Source organism: Phytophthora sojae (assembly GCF_000149755.1).
Source record: "Phytophthora sojae unplaced genomic scaffold PHYSOscaffold_2, whole genome shotgun sequence".
NCBI classification, from domain to species: domain Eukaryota; phylum Oomycota; class Peronosporomycetes; order Peronosporales; family Peronosporaceae; genus Phytophthora; species Phytophthora sojae.
In genome coordinates, this window is record NW_009258116.1 from 9,571,380 (window position 1) to 9,596,163 (window position 24,784).

The 24,784-nt window shown below is 55.1% G+C and overlaps 7 protein-coding genes across 7 annotated transcripts; 3 read left to right on the forward strand and 4 right to left on the reverse strand.

Moving 5' to 3' along the window:
• Window positions 1-479: 479 nt before the first annotated feature.
• PHYSODRAFT_312101 (hypothetical protein) lies at window positions 480-1,529 on the forward strand (the record flags this gene model as incomplete). Its single annotated transcript, XM_009522798.1, has 2 exons — window positions 480-1,070; window positions 1,119-1,529. The coding sequence occupies 2 exons, from the start codon at window positions 480-482 to the stop codon at window positions 1,527-1,529; spliced, it is 1,002 nt and encodes a 333-aa protein (XP_009521093.1).
• A 138-nt stretch (window positions 1,530-1,667) lies between these two features.
• PHYSODRAFT_388889 (hypothetical protein) lies at window positions 1,668-2,678 on the reverse strand (the record flags this gene model as incomplete). Its single annotated transcript, XM_009522799.1, has 1 exon — window positions 1,668-2,678. A coding segment is annotated over one exon (1,011 nt), but the record flags the coding sequence as incomplete, so codon positions are not given.
• A 1,284-nt stretch (window positions 2,679-3,962) lies between these two features.
• Window positions 3,963-4,955, forward strand: PHYSODRAFT_417801 (hypothetical protein; the record flags this gene model as incomplete). The annotated part of the gene is made up of 3 exons (XM_009522800.1): window positions 3,963-4,247; window positions 4,341-4,721; window positions 4,794-4,955. Coding segments are annotated over 3 exons (828 nt in total), but the record flags the coding sequence as incomplete, so codon positions are not given.
• Window positions 4,956-5,441: 486 nt separating this feature from the next.
• Window positions 5,442-6,029, forward strand: PHYSODRAFT_478347 (hypothetical protein; the record flags this gene model as incomplete). The annotated part of the gene is made up of 2 exons (XM_009522801.1): window positions 5,442-5,486; window positions 5,562-6,029. 2 exons carry the CDS (start codon window positions 5,442-5,444, stop codon window positions 6,027-6,029), a joined length of 513 nt encoding a protein of 170 aa, XP_009521096.1.
• A 5,441-nt stretch (window positions 6,030-11,470) lies between these two features.
• Window positions 11,471-12,895, reverse strand: PHYSODRAFT_326784 (hypothetical protein; the record flags this gene model as incomplete). Its single annotated transcript, XM_009522802.1, has 3 exons — window positions 11,471-11,585; window positions 11,633-12,842; window positions 12,889-12,895. 3 exons carry the CDS (start codon window positions 12,893-12,895, stop codon window positions 11,471-11,473), a joined length of 1,332 nt encoding a protein of 443 aa, XP_009521097.1.
• Window positions 12,896-18,912: 6,017 nt separating this feature from the next.
• On the reverse strand, window positions 18,913-19,379 carry PHYSODRAFT_326786 (hypothetical protein; the record flags this gene model as incomplete). Its single annotated transcript, XM_009522803.1, has 3 exons — window positions 18,913-18,969; window positions 19,037-19,117; window positions 19,152-19,379. The coding sequence occupies 3 exons, from the start codon at window positions 19,377-19,379 to the stop codon at window positions 18,913-18,915; spliced, it is 366 nt and encodes a 121-aa protein (XP_009521098.1).
• Window positions 19,380-24,277: 4,898 nt separating this feature from the next.
• On the reverse strand, window positions 24,278-24,637 carry PHYSODRAFT_413621 (hypothetical protein; the record flags this gene model as incomplete). The annotated part of the gene is made up of 1 exon (XM_009522804.1): window positions 24,278-24,637. A coding segment is annotated over one exon (360 nt), but the record flags the coding sequence as incomplete, so codon positions are not given.
• Window positions 24,638-24,784: the final 147 nt, after the last annotated feature.

Below are 24,784 nucleotides of genomic sequence, written 5' to 3' on the forward strand. Positions count from 1 at the left end.
TACTTTATTTCGTTTTATTATTATGGGGCGTTGGAAATGCCGCGAGTCATCGGAAGCTCCTAGCCACTTCAAACCTGGAACTTGAACACGCTGTCGTTGTTGGTGTCGTTATGTAACACATCCTGGTGCTTGTCTTCATTGATGCCTTTGCTGGGAATGATAAACACGTTGGTTGATCCTTTTGAGCCGCATCCCATACGTTTGGAGCTTCAACGGTGGGAAAGGAGAATCAATTTGCTCTCGTGAGCACAGCCATCCCCTGCGGTTGATCCAGTTGACAATAGCTCGCGGTGATCACAGTTCGAATTCGTCGCGGTAGCACTCAAGTGGCCGTATCTCAATCAACACGAGGGATGTTGCGTCCACAGTGCCTTCCTCGACTTGCTCGACCTGGGAAGACCAATCGCCGCTGCATTTTCCTGGTGCTTTGCGCGCTAGTGGGCTTCGCCTGCTGGGTCCAGTGGAATATGGCGCCAGCAATGAGCTTGTTTCAAGTGCAGGAGGAGGCGATACTATCCGTACCAGTGACGAGCGTTCTGCACCCGCTGACACCTGAGCAGCCTGAATTAAACTCCGACATCGTGTTCTCGGTCAAGTTGTCCGGCGAACCATTCCACGAGTACGAGGAATCGTTCCCTCAGCATGGCAAGAGCGACCCAGGAAAGCACTACCGCGTGGAGAACACCTACCTGTTATCCCAACCGGAAAACCGCGACAACGACACCGTGCTGATCATTTGTGTGTTCAACGACGCCAAGTCCTGGGGGAAGAACCGCAACCTCACAGATTTTCTCCAACTCGTCAAGTCTTTCGACTACCCGAAAAAGAAGGTCTCGATTGCGCTGTTGACTTCCTCCGCCAGTGAATTTGACAAGGCGAAGCAGCTTTTTGGCTTCCACATCCAGCACTATCTGCAGCTGTCAGTGATATTCCGCAACGACTTCGCGGTGAGTGGCTTAACCCGCTCAAACCGCCATGATCGAGCTCTTCAAGGCGGTCGACGACGCATGCTCGCTCGATACCGAAACTACGCGCTGCTATCAACCATGGAGTCCTGGCACCAGCACGTGGTGTGAATGGATGCAGACGTCAATGTCGTTCCCGGTGGGTTGGTGCAGAACATGGTTAACTCTGGCCGAGATATCGTGGAGCCTATCTGCCTCCGGAAGGTCAACAGCAAATGGTACAACTACGACGCGAACGCGTGGGTGGGTCAGCGAAAAGTGCGCTCAGCTGATCAAAGCGAAAGCGACTTTGTCCCTGGGCCTCTGAATGCCAAGCACATGCACAACATGCCGGAAAGGTCCAAGCCGTTTGCCCCGCTGGATTCCGTGGGAGGCACAATGCTCTACGTGCGGGCTGAGGTTCACCGACAGGGTGTGGTCTTCCCAGTTCACTACGTCATTGGAAGCGAGTGGGGTCGAGAGGGGTACGACGGCATTGAAACGGAGGGTTTGTGCTACACGGCGCATTTCCTGAGCTACAAGTGCTGGGGCATGCCCAAGGATGTAATTCAGCATGCACTTTGAGTAGGTATGTTAAATATTTTACTAAGTATGCTGTCGCTTCAATTATTAACGGAGAGGACGATTGTGCTTGTACTTACTGATGAAGAATTTGATTAGCATCATAGACCCTACTGCTAAACTACTTTAAAACTCTTCTGTATGTTGAATGGATTCATTGACCATTCCCCAACACTTGAAGCCCAAAAAGTGTGCCGTATAGCACAATCCTTCGGTTTCGATGCCGTCGTAGCCCTCATGCCCCCACTTGCTGCCGATAACATAGTGCATGGGGAAGATCACACCCTGTCGATGGACCTCAGCGCGTACGTAGAGCATTGTTCCGCCAACCGAGTCCATAGGCGTGAAAGGCTTCGATTTATCGTCGACTGTGTTGAGGAGTTTGACCCTTAGTGGGCCCGGCATAAAAAACTCATCGTCGGCCAGATCAGCCGGACGCTCCTTGCGTTGTCCTACCCACCCGTTCTGGTCGTAGTTGATCCAAACACCTTTGTGCCTGTTGAAGCACGTGGGCGTCAAGATATCAAGCCCGGAATGAACCATCTTGGGGAGCAAATGTGACGGAATGATTTCGATATCTGCATCCAGCCACAGCACGTGCTGGTGCCACGTCTCCAGACTGGACATGAGAACGTAGTTGCGGTATCGTGCGATCATACGCCGTCGGTCGCCCTGACGAGGACCTTCGTGGCGGTTGCCGCGCGTGAGCCCATTCTGGGCGAAGTCATCGCGGAACATCAGCGACAGTCGCGGGTACTGGATGTACTTCTTCAACAGCGTCCGGACCTTTGCGAACTCGTCCAACGACGACGTGAGCATCGAGATGGAGATTTTCTCCTTCGGGTAGTTGAAGGACCCGACGAGGTCGAAAAAATCCGTGACGGTGCGGTTGCCTCCCCATGAGTTTTTGTCGTTGAAGACGCAGATGATGAGCACGGAGTCAGTCTCGCGGTTGCCTAGTCGGGTGAGTACTGGTTTGTTCTCGATGCGGTAGTGCCGTCCAGGCTCGATCTTGCCGTACTGCGGGAAAGACTCTTCGTATTCAGTGAAGTGCGCTTCGGTCGACTGGATGCGGAAGGCCACATTGGGATTAAGTGGTTCTTGCTCAGGGGTGATCGGATGCAGGACGCTGGTCACTGGCGGTTCGGGTGCGTCTTCTTGAGCTTCCTCCTCAAACGTCTCGGGTTGAGTTTCTTGTGGGGCTTCGGTCTCAGTTTCTACAGGGTCTTCGGTCGGGGGGTCTACTGGAACTTCCGCCAAGGGTTTTTCTGGAGCTTCCGTCAGGAGTTCTACAGGAGCTTCAGTCGGGGATTCTCCAAGCGCCTTGGCAAAGTTTTCATTGGTGGTCGGTAGCTGTTGCGGCGTGACCAGCAGGTGTTGTTGGGTGTCAGCATTGGTATGGGCGTCTGGAAGAGTTTGAGACTCCTGTCGTGTTCTTACGAGCGTGGTGGTTGGTACGTGGCGACTTTGGGTCCAAAGCGCGCAGACTGTGAGCCCAGCAAGCGCCAGGAGAATGGCCCTGCGGTTAGTTGCACCAGCCTTCGCGCGGCCCGGACAATAGGAGCGCTCGCTCGACATTAACGCCAACCTGATACTCCACGCTTGAGTCTCGCCGCGGCAGATTGGAAATGAGCTCGTGCTGCGTGGCGCGTCTGGACGAGCCCAGGTCGCAAGCTGCTTTTATCCCGCAAGATTGGTAGGACCGAGGTGTCGTGCGCGTTGACAGAGGATACTTGCACCGGGTCAGCTCCAGTCGGTGCAGCGTGGTGCACCGACTGGCCCGGTGCACGGTAAAAGAATAGGCTGACACTCTGTTTTTTGTCGAGAACATTTCCGTATGTTGGTTGGACGTTCCAACCAAGTTGAGCGAGCACCAGCACGAGCATGGGCCAAGTGGCCAAGTCTGGTCAATTTGGCCACCGAGTTGGAGGTCTTGATCGCCAAGTCCTTGGGTCTAAGTGTCCTCACAGTAACACTACATATCACTTCGGTTCGAGAGCAAGCGGCTGAGCTGCACTAAATGCTGTATTCTGTATGTTACTGTAGGATAAGGAAGCTTTTTCCCAACTTGGCATTCCTTGCGCTTCTCAGTCATTGCATCTATCCAATCAGGACAAGTTCTTCAATGAATTTAGCCAATCACGATCGATTCGTGTGTATCCCATCATTTTCCCAATTATTGTGGGAATTTACAGTCTTGCTAGAATAATATCCAATACAAAAGTTTAGTGTAATTGTTGCATTACTCATATTTGACCGCAAATTCCCAATACAAATCATGATTGTATCGTTGGTGGCTGTGACTCGTCTGCTTTCTCTCCTCTCCCATTTGAAAAGATGCAGCGAGCGCCGAGAGGGCTTGACATCCCGCAAGGGACAGCAGGGCAGGAGGCAGCGGCGATGAAGTGCTTCAGCGAATTCTTAGCTCTTGCTAACATGAATGAGGAGTCAATTGCTAGTATTGCGAAGTCGCTGTCTATTCCTGATGCTCTACCAAGTCAAAACTTTTACTCTTTGCTAACCGCCTTCTCCATTTTCTTGCAAACTAAGCCAAGTGCTCGAGGAGGCCGTCTTGCTAAGGCTACTGCTGTGGGCTATATGTCCCAAGTTGTGAACCTGCTCCGAGAGCGGTACCCTCTGTACTTGTCAGACAGCAAGCGAATTGCGAAAATACGCGACAAAATGGGTTCAACTATTGAGGAGCGAAATTTGCTAGCTGGCGTGCAGACTGGTGAAGCTCCAGGCTGCACGCTCGGCGACTTGCGTGTTCTGGTGCAGGAAACTGCGATTAAGGGGATTGGCTCAGGTTATAAGAGCTTACATGACGCTGCTGTACTAACGTTAATGTGGCACACGTTTGGTCGAGCGATCGATACCTGTTTTGCTAGGAAGAGCCAGCTATCTATGGCGGCATCGGGGGAGCTCTTTCTGCATCTAGCTCGAATCAAGACTTCGGTGGTTCAAGGCATCTCAATTTACAAGGCCGCGACTCACTGGGAGCAGTGTATGCTGCACGGCCTCGGAATGCTGTTCGTCGGAGCGTCGGAGCCTTCCAGCTATGTGTTCCCGCTAGTGCCGCACGCGGCGGCATCGGATTTGCCAGGGGAGAAGACCTACAGCCAAGACGAAGCTATACTCTACTGGGAGAACCTTGAAGAGAAAGCTGAACCAAGGAACGAGCCACCAACAAAGCGCGTGAGAGGAAGGCCCAACGTGTCCAAGTATATTAACGACGTCATCACCATGGTCTGCGAGCGCCAAGCCCAGGCCTCTGCCCCGCTGCCCCCGACGCTCACCGCAGGGCTGAGCAGCCACTCCTTGCGCCGCGGCTCCGCAGCGTATGCAAACGCCTCACCGCAGCTTGCGATCCAGTGGATCTCGACCCGGGGAGCTTGGCTGCTAGACTCGCTCACGAAGGCGTTCGCGTACGTGGGTACCACGACACGCGAGGACCAGAGTGTCGGCAAAGTCCTCGCTGGATACCGAGACCCGCACCTGCCATGCGTCACGCCCACGATTGCCACCTTGAGCGAGCTTCTTCCTGCGCTCGAGTACGCCCAGCTGCTAACCCTGCGCGGCCAGCTCTTCAAGAACGTCAGCGGCTTCACGGATACCACGCTCAACGTTGACGCCTTAGTTCTGGATGCGGCGCTCGCGTCCCTGCTCATCCATCTTGACGACGTCGCGACGGCAGTCCAGCAGGAGCAGGCTGCCACAGGCTTCACATCGCATTACCTGTACCGCTTCCACGAAGCTCTGGACGCAACCAACGTAGCGCTGGGAGCTCGGCTCTCGCTGGACACGTGCATTGGTTGGGGTCGGCAGCTTCGCACGGCTTGGCAAACGGAGAACTTCGGACAGCTGGGTGAACGCAGCAATGGAAACACCACCATACTTGCCGCAGCCGTCACCCAGATGCTATCGTCCATCGCAGCAATGCAGCGCACACTTCAGAAGCTCGTCGCGGCCCACGAGAGCAAGGCCACCAGCGCTGACGGTCCTGCTCCTTGTCGCTGTGCTGGCCAGGCCCCGCAGGCGAGCACTGACACCGTCGTTGAAGCGCACTCTCTTGCTGGCTGCTTCTACAACTGGTACACACAGGAGCTGTGGCACACGGCAACCCAAAAGAAACAACAGTTTGTTCGCGCTGACCTCAAGGCAGGCGTCAACATCATGATCATAGCAGCAGGGCGAGAGGTAGACGTACCAACGGCGCCACTGGACCGGGACGGCGTCGCGTATCGGCTGTGGAAGCAGCGTGTCTGGACGCTAGCGGAAGACTTGGACAAGAAGGTCAACGCTGCGCTTGGGAGTATCGACGGTAAAGGCCGATCCAAAACCGCGGGGTCGCTACGGAAGCGCTGGAGAAAGCTGCGCGCTGACCACCGCTCTGCGTACGACGCGCTCTGCTCAGCAGTTATCACCCGCAAAGCGAAAGGTGGCATCGTCGACCGCTGCACACCAGCTAGTCACCAATGGAAGCAAAAAGACTTGGAGTCGTAGGATCACGCAGCTTGTATTAACTCTTAATACATTCCTATTCATACAACATGGATAATCGAATTCAAGGCGCAAATGCACACGTCATCGCCATCCCACAACTTAAGCACAGCGCATGGATTCCCGTCAGTCCCGATACAAAGTCATACACAATAGAAAAACGCTCACATACTGTCAGCGAGCGCGCACGACCTCGTGCTTGACCGACAACTACCAAAACCGGCAGCATAACACCCGCCATGCCAGGTTTTGTAGCTGCTTTCGACGGGTCCTTGCGTGGGGCGCGTGGGGCGCGCCTGGGGGCGCTCGGGTCTGGGGTGGTCGGCGGGGGAGGCGTGCGGCACGCTCGGAGCGCGCTGTCGTGTTGGAGATGCGGGGCGGAAAGTGTGAAGGCGGAGAAGGCTGCGCAGCCGACCAAAAATAAAACCTTAAGGTTTTTTCTTGGCTTTGGAGCCGATAAACCAGTCCATACTTTGTTGAAGTCATTTGGAATCTCAATTATGATTGGCTCTCCTCATTGGGAGCGGCGTTTGGGACCTGGTCGATTAATGTACCATTGCGTGTAGTCTGAAGTAGCTACAGTACTGACAAAAGTGCTTCGAGGCGCTAAGCAACACACGCTGGATCTACTTTAATGTTTAGTGCCAACTACTTGTTACCACAACATGTTGCCTGCCGGGCTGCGCTTGGCTGGACGCCCCGACGCCAAGCAGTCTAGCGAGCCGAGTACTGCCCGAGGCGCTGGAAAGCTCGGTGCAGGGCCCCCCTCCGCAAATACCGCGTGCTTGTGTTGGCCCTGTGCGCACAACTCCCCCCACCTAACCCGCAAATGATACCATGATCTTAGCACCCTCTCCTAGCTAGCAGGGGCTTGCATTTCGACGGCCTCGCACCTGCCGACGTCCGCTTGCCTCCTTCTCGTCCTTTTCGCAAATGAAGGAGTTCCTTCACCGATTTTGGAGTGTTGAACGTCAAATCACCAGCTGTAGCTCTAAGCACATCTCAAGATCTCTTACTCATAAAAAAGAATACAGGCTGGCCCGGTGCAAGCAGCCACTATCGTGCGCGTTGGCTCTTGACTCACAATGCTTGGCGTGAACAGCTCATATGTTGCGATTTTTCTTGCTGTCCAAGTCCCCCATCATCTGGCTCCATGCAAACAGTGATGGCGAGGTTACCCTACGGTAGATCACTTGGCCGAAACCAAGTGGAATGTGTGCTCTCATCAGAGTTCGCCTCAGTCACTGATGCAAGATTGACAAATGGATACAGTATTGTACCGGTACTTTCGCGGCAAACTCTTGTCCCAGATGGGATTCGAGGGGATATTAGCGTTTGCCAGGTGAGTAGGGTGGGTTCAAGTGGGAATCCAAGTTCCGGGAAACTCCTCACTCGCCTTACATGCCTGTTGTTGACACGAATGCTGTTGCTAGATAAGTACACCCCAGTCACACAGCTTTTTGGCCCACCTCACGGGTTTAGCCTGGCAGTTTACTGTAATTCTGGATAACGCAGAATAACCAATGTCGGAATCATGTTGTGAACCTGCAACCTGATGTGTACACTTCGTGCAATGACGTTCCGACGTTCCTACAGTGCATGTACTGTACGCACATCTACACGTCCACGTCTGTAGAAGTTGGTGCCGTGGTGCTTTTTTAAAAGCGTTTAAAAACGCGTAAAGCCTGGGGAAGGCAGATTAAGTTAAAGGTTAGAAGCGATTCCTACACGTGCAGGGCTGGCAGCGTTACGTTCTTACAGACATTCAACCATAATCGATGATGGAGCATGCGTCAGTGGTAATTTGTGCGCATGTGCTCAATACTAGGGCTCCGCGAAGGCTGGGATAGGAGGTTTTTGGGGTAAACTCCTTTATTACTCTTTTTACGATCCACAGTCATCTCCTGCGCCTGCTTCGCAGCCGCAGCATCTGCCCGGCCATTCACATCAACGGCGAAGATGCAAGATACGACTAGGTAATTATACACAGTAATGAAACGAACCTTGCTCGAGATAGCTCGTGGAGAAATGAAAATGCTTGCAGTTGTATGCTACTACAGTCCTGAAGTAGTCCGTTCGATTCAATCATTCACTTTACATCACTCCATCCGATTCGGTATATGCTACTGAACCATACCGGTTCAAACTGCAACCTTCGGGAGGCCCAGTGCGGCACCGGGGTCGTACTGGTGTGATGGGTATCCTACCAGTTCAACCTGCCCACGCATTTAAACCTGGCACCGGGGTCATACCGGTTTCTGGAAATGTACCAGTTGGGTGTCAAGAGAGGTCATATTTTGACTTGACGTACCACGGATACTAGGGCTCCGCGAAGGCTGGGATAGGAGGTTCTTGATCGCATTCTATTATTATGAGTTTTTTTTTACGAACCACGGGCATCTCCTGTGCCTGCTTCGCAGCCGCAGCGTCTGCCCGCTAATTCACCTCAAAACTGTAGATATGCCTTGGCGGTGCTTATACACAGTGATAAAACGAACCTTGCTCGGAATCTGTTTGTAGCGTGTTGAAAATGAAAATGTATACCTTTGTATGACTGTAGGTTTCTGCAGCAGTTCGTCCGCTTCAATCATTCACTTTACTTCACTCCTACTATTCGATATATGTTACTGACTCATACCGGTTCAATCTGCCCACGCCTATAAACCTTTCGGAGGGCCCAGTGCGGCGCCGCGGCCGTACCGGTGTAATGGGTTTTCTACCAGTTCAGCTTGCCCACGCATATAAACGGGCCCAGAGCGGCACCGGGATCACACCGGTTTCAGGACAATATACCAGTTAGGTGTCAAGAGGGGTCATCTTTTGACTTGACGTACCACGGATATAACCCTATTTGGTCTGCGATAGCAGCACTAACGTTGCTGTCTATCCCAGTATAGTAGCATATAGAGCAACTGTACTCGACAACTTCGCTATTGTAGCTACAAGGAACTACCAACGCAAACCGCAAGCGTATATAGCATGGCTATACTATGCAGCCGTACCCGCCGGGTATCAAGTGGGCCCGGTAAGCGGGACTGATGCAGTGCTCGCCCTGAGTGCAACCGGCGTTAACCGCTAAAAATAAAAATAAAAATAGCATGGCTATACTAGGTAGGTTTTGCATCTGAATTTGGGAGGTGAAGGAGCTCTAGCTAGAGCCCCCAACCGGGGGAGAGTGTAGGTATTGTAGACCTGTGGCAACGCTGAGGCCTGGCTACAATGGATAACGACGTTCATTGTAGTCCCTCAGCCGTACAATTCGCTATCAAAGTCATGGACACCACGAACCGGGCTAGTTGCATCGGTAGAAGCCTTCCTAACCCCGGGTTTTATGGATTTGGATCTAAGCCCACACACCAGTCACCGCATTCGTTGCTGATGCAGCTTTATCATGCACCTTAGTGCGCTTGGAACCACATACACATACTGTCATACCGACAAACTAGCATACACCTAATGACACGAGCTAACCGCTTTTGACAAAACGTTTCAAATTCATACACCTTTTGACGTTTCCCCAAAAATATACCACATGACCCGATAAAGCTACTGCGCATACTCCATGTGAATCGGCATCAAAACTCGTCTATTCATTGAACTACGCTTCAGTGCGGAAGGCTACGCTGGGGTTGAGCGGTTCTTGTATTGGGGCGATTGTGTGCTGGACGATAGCCACTGGCGGCTCCGGGGTTTAAGGTTCAGGTTCCACCTCCAATGTCTCGGCTTGGGTTTCTTGGGGGTACCTCTGGAAAGCTCTGTAGTTTCGTCTCGCAGTCTAATGAGGGCCCTTGCTGCATCCAGTTTCTGGGTCCAAAGCGCGAGGAGTGTGAGCCCAACAAGCAGCAGTAAAATGTTTCAGCGGCTAGCTTTATCAGCTAGCAGAAACCCTTCAAGGCGACACGGCCTGCACTTCCACATCGGCATCGAACTCGTACGTGTACTGGCCTTGTTGCGGCAGCTTATGGCTGGAAGAAGACCCTGGATACCAGGTCCTGGTCCAGGAATGGCAGCGACGCCAACTTGGCGTCACTTGATGGCCAAGGCGGCCATTTTACTAGGATAGGAAGCAATGTTAGTGCTGCTATCGCAGACCAAACAGGATTATACTGAGATAACATGTGTACCGTAAGGTGCTGCTACGCAGCCGGCACAGGATTAAATCGGTGTCGCATGAAGCCGTGCGTGTATCGCACCTGTTTAAGTATCCATCATATATTGAAATTTTATGAAAGTAAACTTAATAGGTCATCTAAATAATTATCTAGTCGGTCTCTATCGGTGAGGAAGCATCATCAAGTTTCATTCGAACCATTTCCCATTCTCACGCCCGACCCGAAGACGCAACACCAGGACGAAGTTACAGCACGAAGGTAAGTGCTTGGCAGGGCGCTGTTGCAGCTAATACCTTGCTTGTATTTGATTATTAACAGCGCGGAGGTAAGAAAGTAAATTGATATTATCGCAAGTGGGTTATTGCACTAAGAAACTGCTTATCTGGTAGTTGTGGATGTTCATAATATAATACGCACAGCGCGGACGACTGGTGCGCCGAGAGTGTGGCTCGCCTAAGTCGTGTGCGCTGTGCGTATATCTGTTCTGTTTTTTTTCGCTATCTCAGCCCCCGCGAAGCCCTAGTGTCCGTCCTCATGACACCTAACTGGTACATTGCCCTGAAACCGGCGTGATCCCGGTGCCGCTCTGGGCCCGTTTATATGCGTGGGCAAGCTGAACTGGTAGAAAACCCATTACACCGGTACGGCCGCGGTGCCGCACTGGGCCCTCCGAAAGGTTTATAGGCGTGGGCAGATTGAACCGGTATGAGTCAGTAACATATATCGAATAGTAGGAGTGAAGTAAAGTGAATGATTGAAGCGGACGAACTGCTGCAGAAGCATACAGTCATACAAAGGTATACATTTTCATTTTCAACACGCTACAAACAGATTCCGAGCAAGGTTCGTTTTATCACTGTGTATAAGCACCGCCAAGGCATATCTACAGTTTTGAGGTGAATTAGCGGGCAGACGCTGCGGCTGCGAAGCAGGCGCAGGAGATGCCCGTGGTTCGTAAAAAAAACTCATAATAATAGAAAGCGATCAAAAACCTCCTATCCCAGCCTTCGCGGAGCCCTAATTAGTTAACCGTGTTCGCTAAGAGCGTGTCGTTAATAAACTACTGTGTTGGGAAGTTCGATCCTGGGTCTGTAGGACCCGACCTCGGTCGAAATACCGCGGCAACCAAAACGTGTGTCAGTACGTGGATGATGAGACATGACGCGACGTGACGCCCACGACCACTACACCTATTGACAAACGTTTTCCCAACGCATACACCTTTTGACGTTTTCCCTATATTTTTGACACGGACCAAAAGTAGTGTATAACAATATGTTGCATCACCTCACAACCGCAACCTGTTGCCAGCATTGATTCACTTCAGAACTCTTATGTCTGTTGAATGGACTCATAGACCATTCCCCAACACTTGAAGCCCAAGAAATGCGCCGTATAGCACAATTCTTCCGTTTCGATGCCGTCGTAGCCCTCGTGCCCTCGCTTGCTGCCGATAACATAGTGCATGGGGAACAACACGCCCTGCTGATGTACCTCCCGCCAACTGAGTCCATGGGCGTGAAAGGCTTCGATTTATCGTCGACTGTGTTGAGGAGTTTGACCCTTAGTGGGCCCGGCATAAAAATCTCATCGTCGGCCAGATCAACCGGACGCTCCTTGCGTTGTCCTACCCACCCGTTCTGGTCGTAGCTGATCCAAACACCTTTGTGCCTGTTGAAGCACGTGGGCGTCAAGATATCAAGCCCGGAATGAACCATCTTGGGGAGCAAATGTGACGGAATGATTTCGATATCTGCATCCAGCCACAGCACGTGCTGGTGCCACGTCTCCAGACTGGACATGAGAACGTAGTTGCGGTATCGTGCGATCATACGCCGTCGGTCGCCCTGACGAGGACCTTCGTGGCGGTTGCCGCGCGTGAGCCCATTCTGGGCGAAGTCATCGCGGAACATCAGCGACAGTCGCGGGTACTGGATGTACTTCTTCAACAGCGTCCGGACCTTTGCGAACTCGTCCAACGACGACGTGAGCATCGAGATGGAGATTTTCTCCTTCGGGTAGTTGAAGGACCCGACGAGGTCGAAAAAATCCGTGACGGTGCGGTTGCCTCCCCATGAGTTTTTGTCGTTGAAGACGCAGACGATGAGCACGGAGTCAGTCTCGCGGTTGCCTCGTCGGGTGAGTACTGGTTTGTTCTCGATGCGGTAGTGCCGTCCAGGCTCGATCTTGCCGTACTGCGGGAAAGACTCTTCGTATTCAGTGAAGTGCGCTTCGGTCGACTGGATGCGGAAGGCCACATTGGGATTAAGTGGTTCTTGCTCAGGGGTGATCGGATGCAGGACGCTGGTCACTGGCGGTTCGGGTGCGTCTTCTTGAGCTTCCTCCTCAAACGTCTCGGGTTGAGTTTCTTGTGGGGCTTCGGTCTCAGTTTCTACAGGGTCTTCGGTCGGGGGGTCTACTGGAACTTCCGCCAAGGGTTTTTCTGGAGCTTCCGTCAGGAGTTCTACAGGAGCTTCAGTCGGTGGTTCTTCAAACGCCTCGACAAAGGGTTCATTGGTGGTCGGTAGTTGTTGCGGCGTGGCCAGCAGGTGTTGTTGGGTGTCAGCATTGGTATGGGCGTCTGGAAGAGTTTGAGACTCCTGTCGTGTTCTTACGAGCGTGGTGGCGGGTGCGCTACGACTTTGGATCCAAAGCGCGCAGACCGTGAGACCAGCAAGCGCCAGGAGAATGGCTGTGACGGGCTCTCGACCCACGGTCGCATTCGTGCTCACACGATGATCAATCAACACTCAGCATAGGTTGAAGTGGCCACGGTGGTTACGCCGTGAATATCAATCAATTAGAGTTCAATTTGCCTACTACTTCCTCTGCTTCTGTAAGCACGTAATGGGCTGCAGTTAGCCCGTTACACCTGGTAGTACTTCGCTAATCCGTCCAACGCCCAAGATCGTGATGAACATGAACGACACGTCGATGCCTGACGCGTCCGACTGCCACTTCACTGGAGCACGCCAGCTTTCCTCACCTGTCGGCGATCTAGTGGGAGGCGCTACACCACCTCGCAGCTGTGTGGGGTGACGCTGTGATCAAGACACTGATGACGGCGGGAACCGAGGAGCAACAACGCCTGGTTGCCCAGGCGTTCATGGCGCGTGAACTCGCTGACGGAGGTCAGCGAGTGTCGACTCCGACGCAGACCAAGAACAAGTCCGACATCGTGAAGCTCGATGTCTCCACGTACAACGGTGAAGGCGAGGGCCGCCTTCACCTGAACCGCTGGTTCTGCGAGGTGGACATCGCGATCGAAGCTCGGCAGCTACCTACCGAGCTTGCGCGCACGCGCTTTCTCCTGTCCAAACTGGCGGGGAAGTCGAAGAGGAGTGGGCGCTCGACAAGCTCGTGGCCGACGGTTCCTGCTTCCCGACCATGGCATCGATGAAGGCGGACTTGCGGCTCGCGTTCGAGTCGCCCCAAGATGAAAGCGTTCAGCCCTCCGCCTTCCTGGCGTTGAAGCAAGGACGCATGTCTATGCTCAAGTACATCCAGCGCGCACACCACCTTGTGTCGTGCATCACGACGCATCCCGTAGACATGGCGACCCAAATCCACGTCTTCATCTCCGGCATGAGCGCTGGCTACCAGCGCTTCTACCTGACCCGGAAGACCCCACCGACACTCGAAGAGGCCTTCGCTGTTGCGCTCCGTGAAGACTACAGCGTGACGGCGTCGCAGGCTTTCGATGTCTCTCGGGCTCCGGTGCCCGAGCCGATGCAGGCGAACGGCACGGTCGCGAACGACGTCGCCGCTCCTAAAAAACGGCGACAACCAGTAGGTGCGGGGCGCCCTACTAGTCGTGGAAGGAGCGATGGTTCTCTGGTGGCAGAACCTCCTCCTAGCCCTCCCGTGCTTCATGCACAACTCTTGCCACCACCTCCGGCAGTGACACGAGGCCGATTGTGCTCAGCCTCCATGTTGACGGCGCGACGCGCCCTCTTCGCGCGCTGCTGGACTCGGGCGCGACGAACAACTTCATTCGCGCCGAGAGCTTGTCGGTGTTACCGGCGGACATGAACATTCGCGACGGGCCTGGACAGTCTGCCCCCGAGACATTGATGTGAATGCAGTATTGGCGCTCCTGTGCGGAACGATAACCAGTGGCCGCATGTTGCCGTCATGGACCCCGACTCCATGACCCATGCTGCGCACGAAGCGAGCGATGGCCCTTCGTGTGCGGTGTGCAAACTCGCAACCTGCGCCGGTCCTGAGCAGGAGCCTCAGGACGTGTCTGACGTGTTCGAGCATGGGTTCCCACGTCCCGATGAGCAGCAGTTCTCGGAAGCAGACAATGACGTGGTCGAGCCACGTCAGGACGAGCAGCGGCTCTCCAACGTTGAAGAGCGAGAAGATGTGGTTGAGCGTGGCCTCCCACACGCGGTCGAGCATGGGTTCCCGCGTGTGGTCGATCGGGAGCTCTCTGATGAAGTCGATGCGCTCGTGCCCAATGACCCGCGTCCAGGCGCCGACGTTGTGTTCCGGCGCCCCAGTTCAGCGGCCGTGATCGAGCATGGGCACTCATCGGCAGCTTCGGACAACACTCCTCGTCCGGTTCGACGTCGCGGACGTCGCAATCCGCGCCGTCCTCGTACGCCCTCGGCGGATTCGGTTGAGGCTCAGGCTGAAGTGATCTCAGTCCTGGTGGGTGACGACGCGGAGGCGGCTCCGCGTGTACGCGACGTCGAAGGCGCACGTCCACCGTGCGACGCCGCCGAGATCACTCGGCTGCCTGGACTCTCGTGGAAACACTTCCTCCGTGACCTGAAGAAGGGCGAGATCCAGCAGGTGTGCATAATCGTCGCCGAGGACGCCGAGTCAATTGCAGCCGTCACAACCAGTGCGTCGGACCCAGCTTCCGATGCCAGGACGCACCCAAAAGGAGCCGAGCCGAAGAATGGCCGGCAACCCGGTCGCTCCGCTCGTGCGCGAGTTCATGGAGATTTTCGTGGACAAGGTTCCAGCCGTTCTTCCACCCGACCGCGGGGTTCGGCACGAGATTGATATCGTGCCCGGTGCGATGTACTGCGTGACGCGGCAGTGGCCGCTTCCTCGCGACCAAGTCGAAGCCATTGATACCTTCTTCGAGAGTCGCCGGCAAGCTGGCCACGTTCGTGAGAGTCTCCCGCCGCACTCCAGTCCGACGTTCTGCGTGAAGAAAGCAACCGGCGGCTGGAGAATCGTCCACGCCTTCAACAAGCTCAACGAGGTCACCATACCGGCGCAAACGTCGATCCCGAGGAAGGACATGGTGCTGGACACCATGTCTGGCAGCACGAAGTACAGTGTCATTGATCTGATTGATGGCTTCTATCAGATCCTGATGCGCGAAGACGATGTGCCGCTGACAGCGGTCAGCACACCCAACGGGATGTTGTGGGAATGGCTCGTGATGCCGCAGGGGCTCAAGAACGCCCCCGCCACCTTCAACCGGATGGTGTCCAACTTGCTTCGGCCGTACCGAGACTTCGCGCCCAGCTACTTCGACATCTTCATTCACAGTCGTGCCAAGGACGGCATGACGGACGTTGAGGTCCACCTACAACACCTGCGCAAGGTGTTCGAGATGATGAAGGAGAACAAGCTGTACGCCAACCTGAAGAAGTGCATCTTCTGCGCTCCCGAGATTTCCCTGTGCTCGGGAGCTAGGTCAGCAAGGACGGTGTCCGCGCCGACCCCGAGAAGATCGAGGCCATCTGCGCGTGGCCGACGCCGCAGGACCAGAAGCAGCTCCGGCAGTGGCTGGGGTTCGCCACGTATCTTCACCATTACTCGAAGAACTTCGCTTCGACGATCCGCCCGCTACCTCAACTACTCACGGCTGACTCCACGTGGTCGTGGCGTCCCGAGCACCAAGCTGCCTTCGACGCGGTGAAGTCGAGCTTGTCCACCGCGCCCGTGCTCATGCTTCCAGACCACTCGAAGCCCTTCGATGTCGTGTGCGACGCGAGCGCCTTCGCGATCGGATGCGCCTTGATACAGTTCGATGACGAAGGACGCGAGCGGGTCATCAGCTACCAGTCGCGTCAGCTGAAGCCGGTGGAACGGAATTATCCGGTCCATGATAGGGAGCTGCTGGCCATGCGCTACGCCCTCATCAAGTCCCGCGTGTATCTCCTCGGCGAGCAGACCTTCGCAATCTACACCGATCACGCGTCGTTGAGGACAGCGACGAAGAGCCCCCACTTGTCCCAGCGCATGGCGCGCTGGTTGTCCCTGTTCTCCGAGTACAACTTCGTCGTGTACTACAAGCCGGGCAAGACCAACATCCTTGCCGACGCGATAACACGTCGGCCTGACTACGTGCAGACAGGTCGTCACGCAGTTGGCGACGAGGACGACGACGAATGCGCCATATGCACTGCCGAAGACGTCGCTGCTGTTGAGGTTGCAACGACCAGTCCGCTCCGTGACTTGATCGTGGACGCGTACAAGGAGGACGCGTCCTGCTTGGAGCTGACCCAGTTCCTGCGAGACCCTGGTGCCGTGGCGAAGCGCAAGCTGTCTCCACGCAGCCGCTCCCGCGTCGACCGCTTCTGGCTGGACGGCGAGTTGCTCACGTACCGCGTCGACCGTGAAGACACCCCGCGCATCGTCGTTCCTCTGGACGACGATCTCCGAGCTTGGCTGATCCACGCGTTCCATGACACACCGAGCGACGGCCACCTCGGACGCGAGAAGACGTTCGCGTCGCTGTCCAGAGACTTCTACTGGCAGCATATGTACAAGTGGGTCCGGAAATGGGTACGCTCCTGCGAAGCGTGCCAACGCGTGAAGCCGAATCCGTCCAAGCAGGCTCCGCTTTGACCTCTCCCCGTCGCCACAGACGCATGGGCGTCTGTCAGCATGGACTTCGCCTTCCGGCTGCCCCGAGACACTCAAGGGCGCACTGGCGTGCTTGTCTTCGTTGATCGGTTTAGCAAGATGCTCCGTCTTGCTCCTGTTGCTGCCAGCATCACGGCGAAGCAAACCGCCGCGATCTTTGTGGACGTGGTGTACCGCCACCACGGGCTTCCGTCCTCCATCGTATCGGATCGCGACCCTCGCTTTACGTCTGCTTTCTGGCGAGAGCTTTTCCAGTTGCTGGGGACGCGGTTATGCATGTCCACCGCGTCGCATCCGGAGCCAAACGGCCGAACTGAGCGCGCCAACCGTGTTGTTGAAGACATACTACGCGGCTTCGCTACGTCGTTCAAGTCGTGGAGCATCTTCCTGCCCCTGGTCGAATTCGCCCTCAACAACGCTGTCCACGCATCGACCAAGCTGTCCCCGTTCTTCGTCAACTTCGGTCGCCATCCTCGCGCTCCAGCGCTCCTTGGTGTGGAGCGCTCTGAGACTCCGGCTGCGCTGCTGAAGAGGTGGGCGATCCCGCGTCCCTCGTTCCGGATGAAGACGTTGATGTAGACCCCGAACCAGGCCAAGCTGAGCGTCGTGGCCCCGTACCTGACGCTGTCTCCGCGTTGTTACATAGCGTCACCACTCGCCGAGGCTCTAACGCTCCAGCAGTCGGAGTGCGCACATGTGCCGCCACGCGGGTGACACACGAGAGACCACGCGCCAACCCCGAACGAGCTTCGCGCACACGTGCCACTAGGAGGGCGGCACCTTCCGACATCGCTGCTTGGACTTCGCGCACGCTGATCGACCCGATGCCGCGTCAGGCCATCGAGTATCACCACGTGCACGACGCGGCGACACCTGCCGCGTCGGTCCTTGCCAACTGCGATTCGCTCCCAGCTCCGCAGCCCCAAGACACTGCGGCTGTCCGCGACTTCCTTCAGAAACGTGATTCGGTTGTGCGCTATATCCGCGACACCATCGCAGCGGCGGTGGGCCGGCAAAAGGAATATGCGGATCGACGAGGGCGACGACATCTGGAGACGTTCACCGTGGGCGGCCGTGTATTGCCTTCTACGACTGGTATTCAAACGGCTGCGGTTACGAATCTGGGCGCAAACAAGTTCGCGCCAAGATTAATTGGACCATTTAAGGTTACGAAGGTATTGGGCGATGCTTATACGCTTCAACTACCGTCTGCTATCCGCCTACATTCCACCTTCTACGTCGGTCGACTCCGACGTTATCACTCCGCAGTCATCCCCAGCGACGCTGGTTCCAGCCAGCGCCCCAGTCGTCCGCACGGTCCCGTCGACCACGGTGCTTCGGCGGATCATGCGCCGCCCCAATCAGCTCGCCCCGCAGCGCAGCCATCTTGCGCTCCAGCCGCAGCAGCTGGTCCCAACGCTGCTGCTGTTCCTCCGCCTGGCCTCGCTGCCAACTCCCGTGTTGCTGTCGATCCGGTTCGTGATGCTGCTGCTGCCGCGCAGCAGCGCGCCGACGTCGCAGCTCCTCCTCCGCGTCCTGCCGACGGTCACGCTACACGGTTTCCGCGTGACGGCCCCGCGCCTCTTGTGGATAGCGCGGGTAACATTCGGCAAATCGTGGAGGCGATCTTGAAGCACGACGATCATCGTGCTGCTCCACGCGTTGCTCTTTCGCATCGCGGCGCTCGCGGCCGCGATTCCCACGTCCCCATGCACTGCCAATATCTTGTGCGTTGGCTGGGCCAAATGTCGGATAGTTGGGAGCCACGCGAGGTCCTGTTGGAAGACGTGCCAGACTACGTGGCGGCGTACGAGGCAACCCTTGGAGGGGTGGCAAGTCTTCGACGTGGCGCAGCCGTCCGCCGCGCCTAGCGTTATCAACAGCCTTACGTTATCGAGCGATCAAGCCTTCTTCGGGTACAGTCAACGGGTTTGCAGCTAGAAGACACCCCCACGCAGGTTCGTCAGGTCGCGGGCGATTGTACCCATGACACTCTGCACATTTGCGAACGTAGTGGACGAAGCAGCAATCGTGGTCGTTGTCATACGACGCGTCACGGACTTGCTTCGCCAGCGCGCTCACGGAGCGCGCTCGATGCTGCTCTTCACGAGGCTCCAGTCCTCGAATGAACACGGCGGGCCCCTCAACATTCCATCGATGCACGAACGACGTCCACGCAGCATCCAGTGACTGCATCGTCACGCGTGTCGCCGTGACCGGCTTGCTGCGAGCCACATCGGTGGAACAAGCTCTGCATGTCTTCGTCGGCCAACGGCGCTCGCAGGCCGCTGTAGTCGTAAAGCGCCCATCGTTCATGGTCCTCCGCGTACGTCGTCCCGGCGTCTGCCTCTGTCGGCGCGGGCACGTTCCCCGCGCCTGTGCTCCGGTATCCGTCGTCCGCCATCGTCTTCAGCTTCCCTCCTGCTTCTCTGCTACCCAAATGACCAAGCCCGCAACCGTGGTGGGCTTGAAGGTAAGGTCTCACTCTGAGTGAGGGGTGGTGTGACGGGCTCTCGTCACACAGTCGCCTTCGTGCTCACACGATGGCCAATCAACACTCAGCATAGGTTCAAGTGGACACGGCGGTTACGACGTGTCAATCAATCAATTAGAGTTCAATTTGCCTACTACTTCCTCTGCTTGTGTAAGCACGTAGCGGGCTGCCGTTAGCCCGTTACAATGGCCCTGCGGTTAGTTGTACCAGCCTTTACACGGTCTGGGCGATAAGAGCAACCACTCGAGATTCGCGATACTCCACGCTGTCACTTGTGTCTCGCCGGGTCAGAATCGAAATGAACTTGTGGAGCGCGGCGCGTCTCGACGGGCCTGGGCGCACGCTGCTTTAATCCCGTAAGATAGGACCGAGGTGTCGCGCGCGTTGGCCCTCGACTCGACAAGCTTGAAGCCTTGGCGTGGACAGCTCATATGGAGCCTGAGCCGCGCATCATCTGGCTCCTTGTCAACTGTGATCGCGAAAATATCTCACTACGAAGAAATAACACTTGACCGATGCTAAAGGACGAAGTACTGTACTTTTGCGGCAAAGCTTTGCTCCAGATGGTGGGGACCGCTCTCACCTCAGGTGAGTAGAATGCCTCAAAGTGGTTTCAAATAGGACTCCAAGCTTGGGCACTCTTCAGCTATCAGGACTGTTGCAGGCGCGAATACCGTAGGTATTCGCGCCAGCAACGTGAGCATTGGTCACCACAGCTTTTTGCCCTACCTCGATTGATAGCCAGTCACTTTGATACGGTTTGGGCGGCAGTTTACTTTCATTATGAATAACGCGGCATAATCAATGTCAACCTGAGCATGGTTATGCCCGAAATCGATGTAGACTACTCAAGTGGCACAAGATGGTGCGATCTCCACCTTTAGACCTCCTTCCTACTGTGCACTGTATCTAACGATTCGACTGTACGGTAGAATATCAAATGGGTCGTATACAGAACGGACCTGGTATTTTATATGAGGTTTTGTATGCTTTTGGTCAGAAACACATGTTCTAGCGGAAGCGGGCCCAGCGCCGAGCGTTCCAGCGAGCGGACGCGTTGCCGCAACTCGGAGTTAGTTTTCTTTATGCGGGGGTCTGGGGGTGCAACCCCCAGAATGCCTAGAATGCATGAAACCCGACCACAGATCAGGTCCGTTCTGTATCTGACCACAACGATGGATTACCGACTGTAGTATATCAATCTTTTTTCATGATGATTCAGGACGTTCTTACCTCGGTACTTCGTCACGAATAAACGTAAAACAATAAACAATGTAAAACTTAGCAAGCTAAGAATCACAAATATAAAAACTTATCTCTAACGCATCTTGAGGACTTTGCTCGTAAAAGTAAGTGCATGCCGCCGTGGTTATTAGCACCTAATTGACGATGGAGCATATATCCTGCACATACTCTATACATGGATGGCTTCCATCCCTGGAATCCTGGACCTTCTTCCCAGCCATAAGCAACCACAGCAATTACAAGTTTGAAGCCGGTTGTGGTCACCAGTATGTAAAGGAAAGTAAAATGAATTCTGATATTAGCTCCAACTCTAAACTAGTGCTTGTTCCTGCTCCTGGCTTTTGCCTACGAATTCGTACAGCTTCTCGAATCCGGTTTCTAGAACTCTAATCACCAGAGCGAGCTTTGCTTCGGATCGTACAACATGCACTGCGGCAGACACGAGACCGGCCAGGGCTGGTCACACTGCCTCCCCAGGTTCTGCCGCTCTTGAAATATGCAATGCAACTTGGCCATGGTGTTGCGAGTGCGTTTAAGCTTCATCCAGCTGTGCCTTGAACGCGTCGTCCTGTTGCTGTTCTGCGTAGTTGGCCACCAGCACTGGCACGTCTGGCAGCATGGTCTGCAGTGGCTCCCAGGAGTCCTCGATGTCTTGCAGGCCTCGCCACGATACTAGTACTTCCCATGGTTGCGTTGCCGAGTTGAAGCGGTGGTCGCGGAAACGCTCCACTCCTAGCACGATGCCTTGCTTGGCCACGTGCTCGAGGATCTCTTCATCGACGTTCATACTTGCGTCGTCGTAGTACTTGAGCCTGGAGCCATGGACCTCAAATGTGTCACGAGTAAGGAGATGCTCCACCATGAACGAGTATTCGCGAGCTTCTGCCACGCGGTAAGGGCCCACCCAGCGTACTATCAAATTGTTGGCGCGTAGACGCTCGTCGACACGAGACCAAAGTGCATAGTCTCCAACGCTGAAGTTCTTGAGTTTCCCCTCCTTAGTCATTTTCTGATGCATACGGGTCTTCTCCTTTCGATCCACAACCTCTTGATGCATCGAGTGTAGGCTCTCACGCAGCACCTCTAACTCCTCCTCCACTGTGTCCATGTTAATCTTCATCAACTTGTCCTTGGTCTGCAACGTGCGGGGGAGCAGCACCGTGTCCGGCTGCGTCGGCACTTGGAGGCCTGTGAAGAGCTCTAGGGGTGCCTTGCCACCAAGCGAGTTCACGGGCGTTTGGTTCAGATTGGCCTGCACGAGAGGCACCAAATGCTCCCAGGTCTTGGTGTCGAGCTGGTATTCCAACAGCAGCGCTCTCACCACCTGGAGCACGTCTCGGTTGAGGCGCTCGACAGTGCCGTTCACCCACGGAGTGTAGACGGGCACAAATGTGTGCAGCGCCCTCAATCGTTCCCGTAGATTCTCCATCAACTCGATCTTGAAATGGGTGCCATTGTCCGAAACCCATATTGCCGGCAGTCCGAATCGTTTAGCCCAATCCAGTATAGCCGCCACATTCACCGTGCTTGTAGGCGAATCACTCGGCACTAACTCACAGTAGTGCGTCAGTTCATCCTTCAGTACCAGCACATATCGCGTGCTTCCGTACGAGTCTCCCATAAACAGAAAATCGAAGTGCAGTACCGCGTTGCGTCCTGCAGGCTCGGGGTGATCACTCCATGGACGCTGGATAAGCTGGCTGCCCTTGATGTGCTTACAGAGTAAGCAGTCTGCGACGAATTCCCTGACCAACTTTCCCATGGACTTAATCCAGTACTGCGCCTGCATCTGGCGCAGCATGACGTCGGCTCCCCGGTGAACGTTCAAACCGCATTGAGCCACGATGAGAATGCGCGTGATCAGACTGCCACACGATAGCTTCGTCACTAAGCGGGCGAAGGCGCGAGAGCTCACGGGACGACCGAGTCCGCACAGCCTTGACAGACACTTGAGAGGTGTCGGTGGGAGCCAACCAGCGCGACACTAAATCCGCCCAAACGTTGTCAGAGCCCTTGACATGTTCGATTTCATAGTGGTAGTCCGACAGCATCAGGGCCCACCGCTGCAACTTTCCGCGCACATGCTTGCGAACCTCCGTGTGGGGGCAGAAGATCTGAATGAGATTCGCGTGGCCGCAAAATAATTTGAACCCTGCTTCACGGTGCAGCATATACTCCAGGTCCTTCGCAGCCTTGATAATTGGATATCTTTCTTTCTCCGCAATCAACCAGTGTAGCTGAGCACCCTTAAACATACCGCCCTTGCAGATTAAAAGCTCGTGCGACTGGTCGGTCAAGCTCTTACGGTCATCCCAGCACTCCCCTTGCGAGACAATGAGTGACCATCCTCGGACCGAGGCATCCGTAGTCACACACACAGTGGCCGCCTCGCTAGGGAACGCCAGCTTCGTTGATCGAGCCACAGAGTCAAGGAACTCACGATAGTGGTGCTCCTCCTCAGCCGTCCACATGAGCGCAAGTCCTTCAGCATAACGCTGCTTCCGACTGTGTCCTTCAAATGCACTCCAGTTTGGCTTGAAGTGGGGCCGCATGCTGGGCAAAGTTCACGATAGATTCACGCAACCAATTAGCTGCGCAAAGCAGCTTCTGCAGATCTGCCGCTGTGGCTGGAAGCGGCAGTGAACACAGAGCTGCAACTCGTTCGGGGTCGTGGCGAACGCCCTCACCGTCAATGAGGCGTCCGCACCAGGCGATTTCACGCGCGAAGAGACAGCTCTTGTTGGCATTGAGCTTCAGACCATACTCGCGGAGGCTAGCGAAGAATTTCTTGAGCACCGCGATGAACTCCTCCGCAGTCGTAGCGAACACGACGATGTCGTCCACCCAGATCAACACGTTGCCATACAGCATAGCGCGAAACACCTCCTGCATTTGGTTTTGGAAATGGATCGGCGAGTCGGTTGCTCCTTGTGGCACCCGCGTGGGTGTGTACACAGAGTCATTCGTGATGAAACTGAAATATTCACGGCAGTCCGGGTGCAGGAAAAGCTGCCAGAACCCCTTGAAGAGATCGAAAGTTGCGAAGAAGCATGCACCCTTAACCTTGGCCATCACCACCAGTAGGTTTGGCATTGCACCTGCGATAGGCACGGTGCGCTTGTTGATCGGGCGGTAGTCGGTGGCGCACCGAAAGTTTTCGACGGGACCCTTCTTGCGAACGGGAATGGCCGCACAAGCCAACCTACTTTGATTGTAACGTACAACCAGCTCAAATTCTTCCAGCTGCCTGCCGTAGTCCCGAAGGAACTTGGTTTTCAGCTCAGAGTACTAGCAAGGCTTCGTTCGATACGGTGTGGAGCCGTCGACCAATACGACTCACAGTGGCTCGAGCTTGGCGGGTGGGTCCGCGCCTAGCTTCGTCCGCCATAGATCAACTTCTTCCTTGGTCGCATCTCGCAGCGCATCCTTAGATTCGTGTGGAAACCCGGCCTTGACAGCGTCGTCCAACATTACGTTCGGTCCATTATTTCATCCAGGTTGGTCGCGCCCACGATGTCATCCTCCGTTATACCATCCTCATCATCCTCGGGGGCACGTTTGGCTGCGAGGCGCTCCAGGAGATGGTTCACGTTGATCCCAAGTGACTTCAGAGTTCGATCACCAAGTAAGAACTCATCCGCATCTCCATCGATCACTACACACTGTAGTCTGCGCAGATTAACCGCACCGGCAGCCGTTAATAGCTGCACGTCAACTTCACACATCTCGGTGCAAGGCACGAGCCGTCCATCTGCCACTTCAACCTCCATCGGCACTTTCAGCTCTTCCACCACGAGGTCATCATCCAGTTTCCTCAGTTCATGCGCAATGTGGCGGGTAATCACGTCGTAGCCAGCGCCAGTGTCGGCTCGGAAAGGCACCTCCAATATGCCATTCAAAATGGCTGCACGCTCGCCGGGCTGCCCAATTGAGTCTTCGCACGCAAGCGCTGGTTCTTCATGTCATTCATTCGTTTTAGGGCTGCTTCTTTGTCTGCCTCACTAATATTCTCCAATGCACACGAGACAGCCATCGCGCGGTGGTGCGCGGGGCTTGTCGGCTTCTTGCTT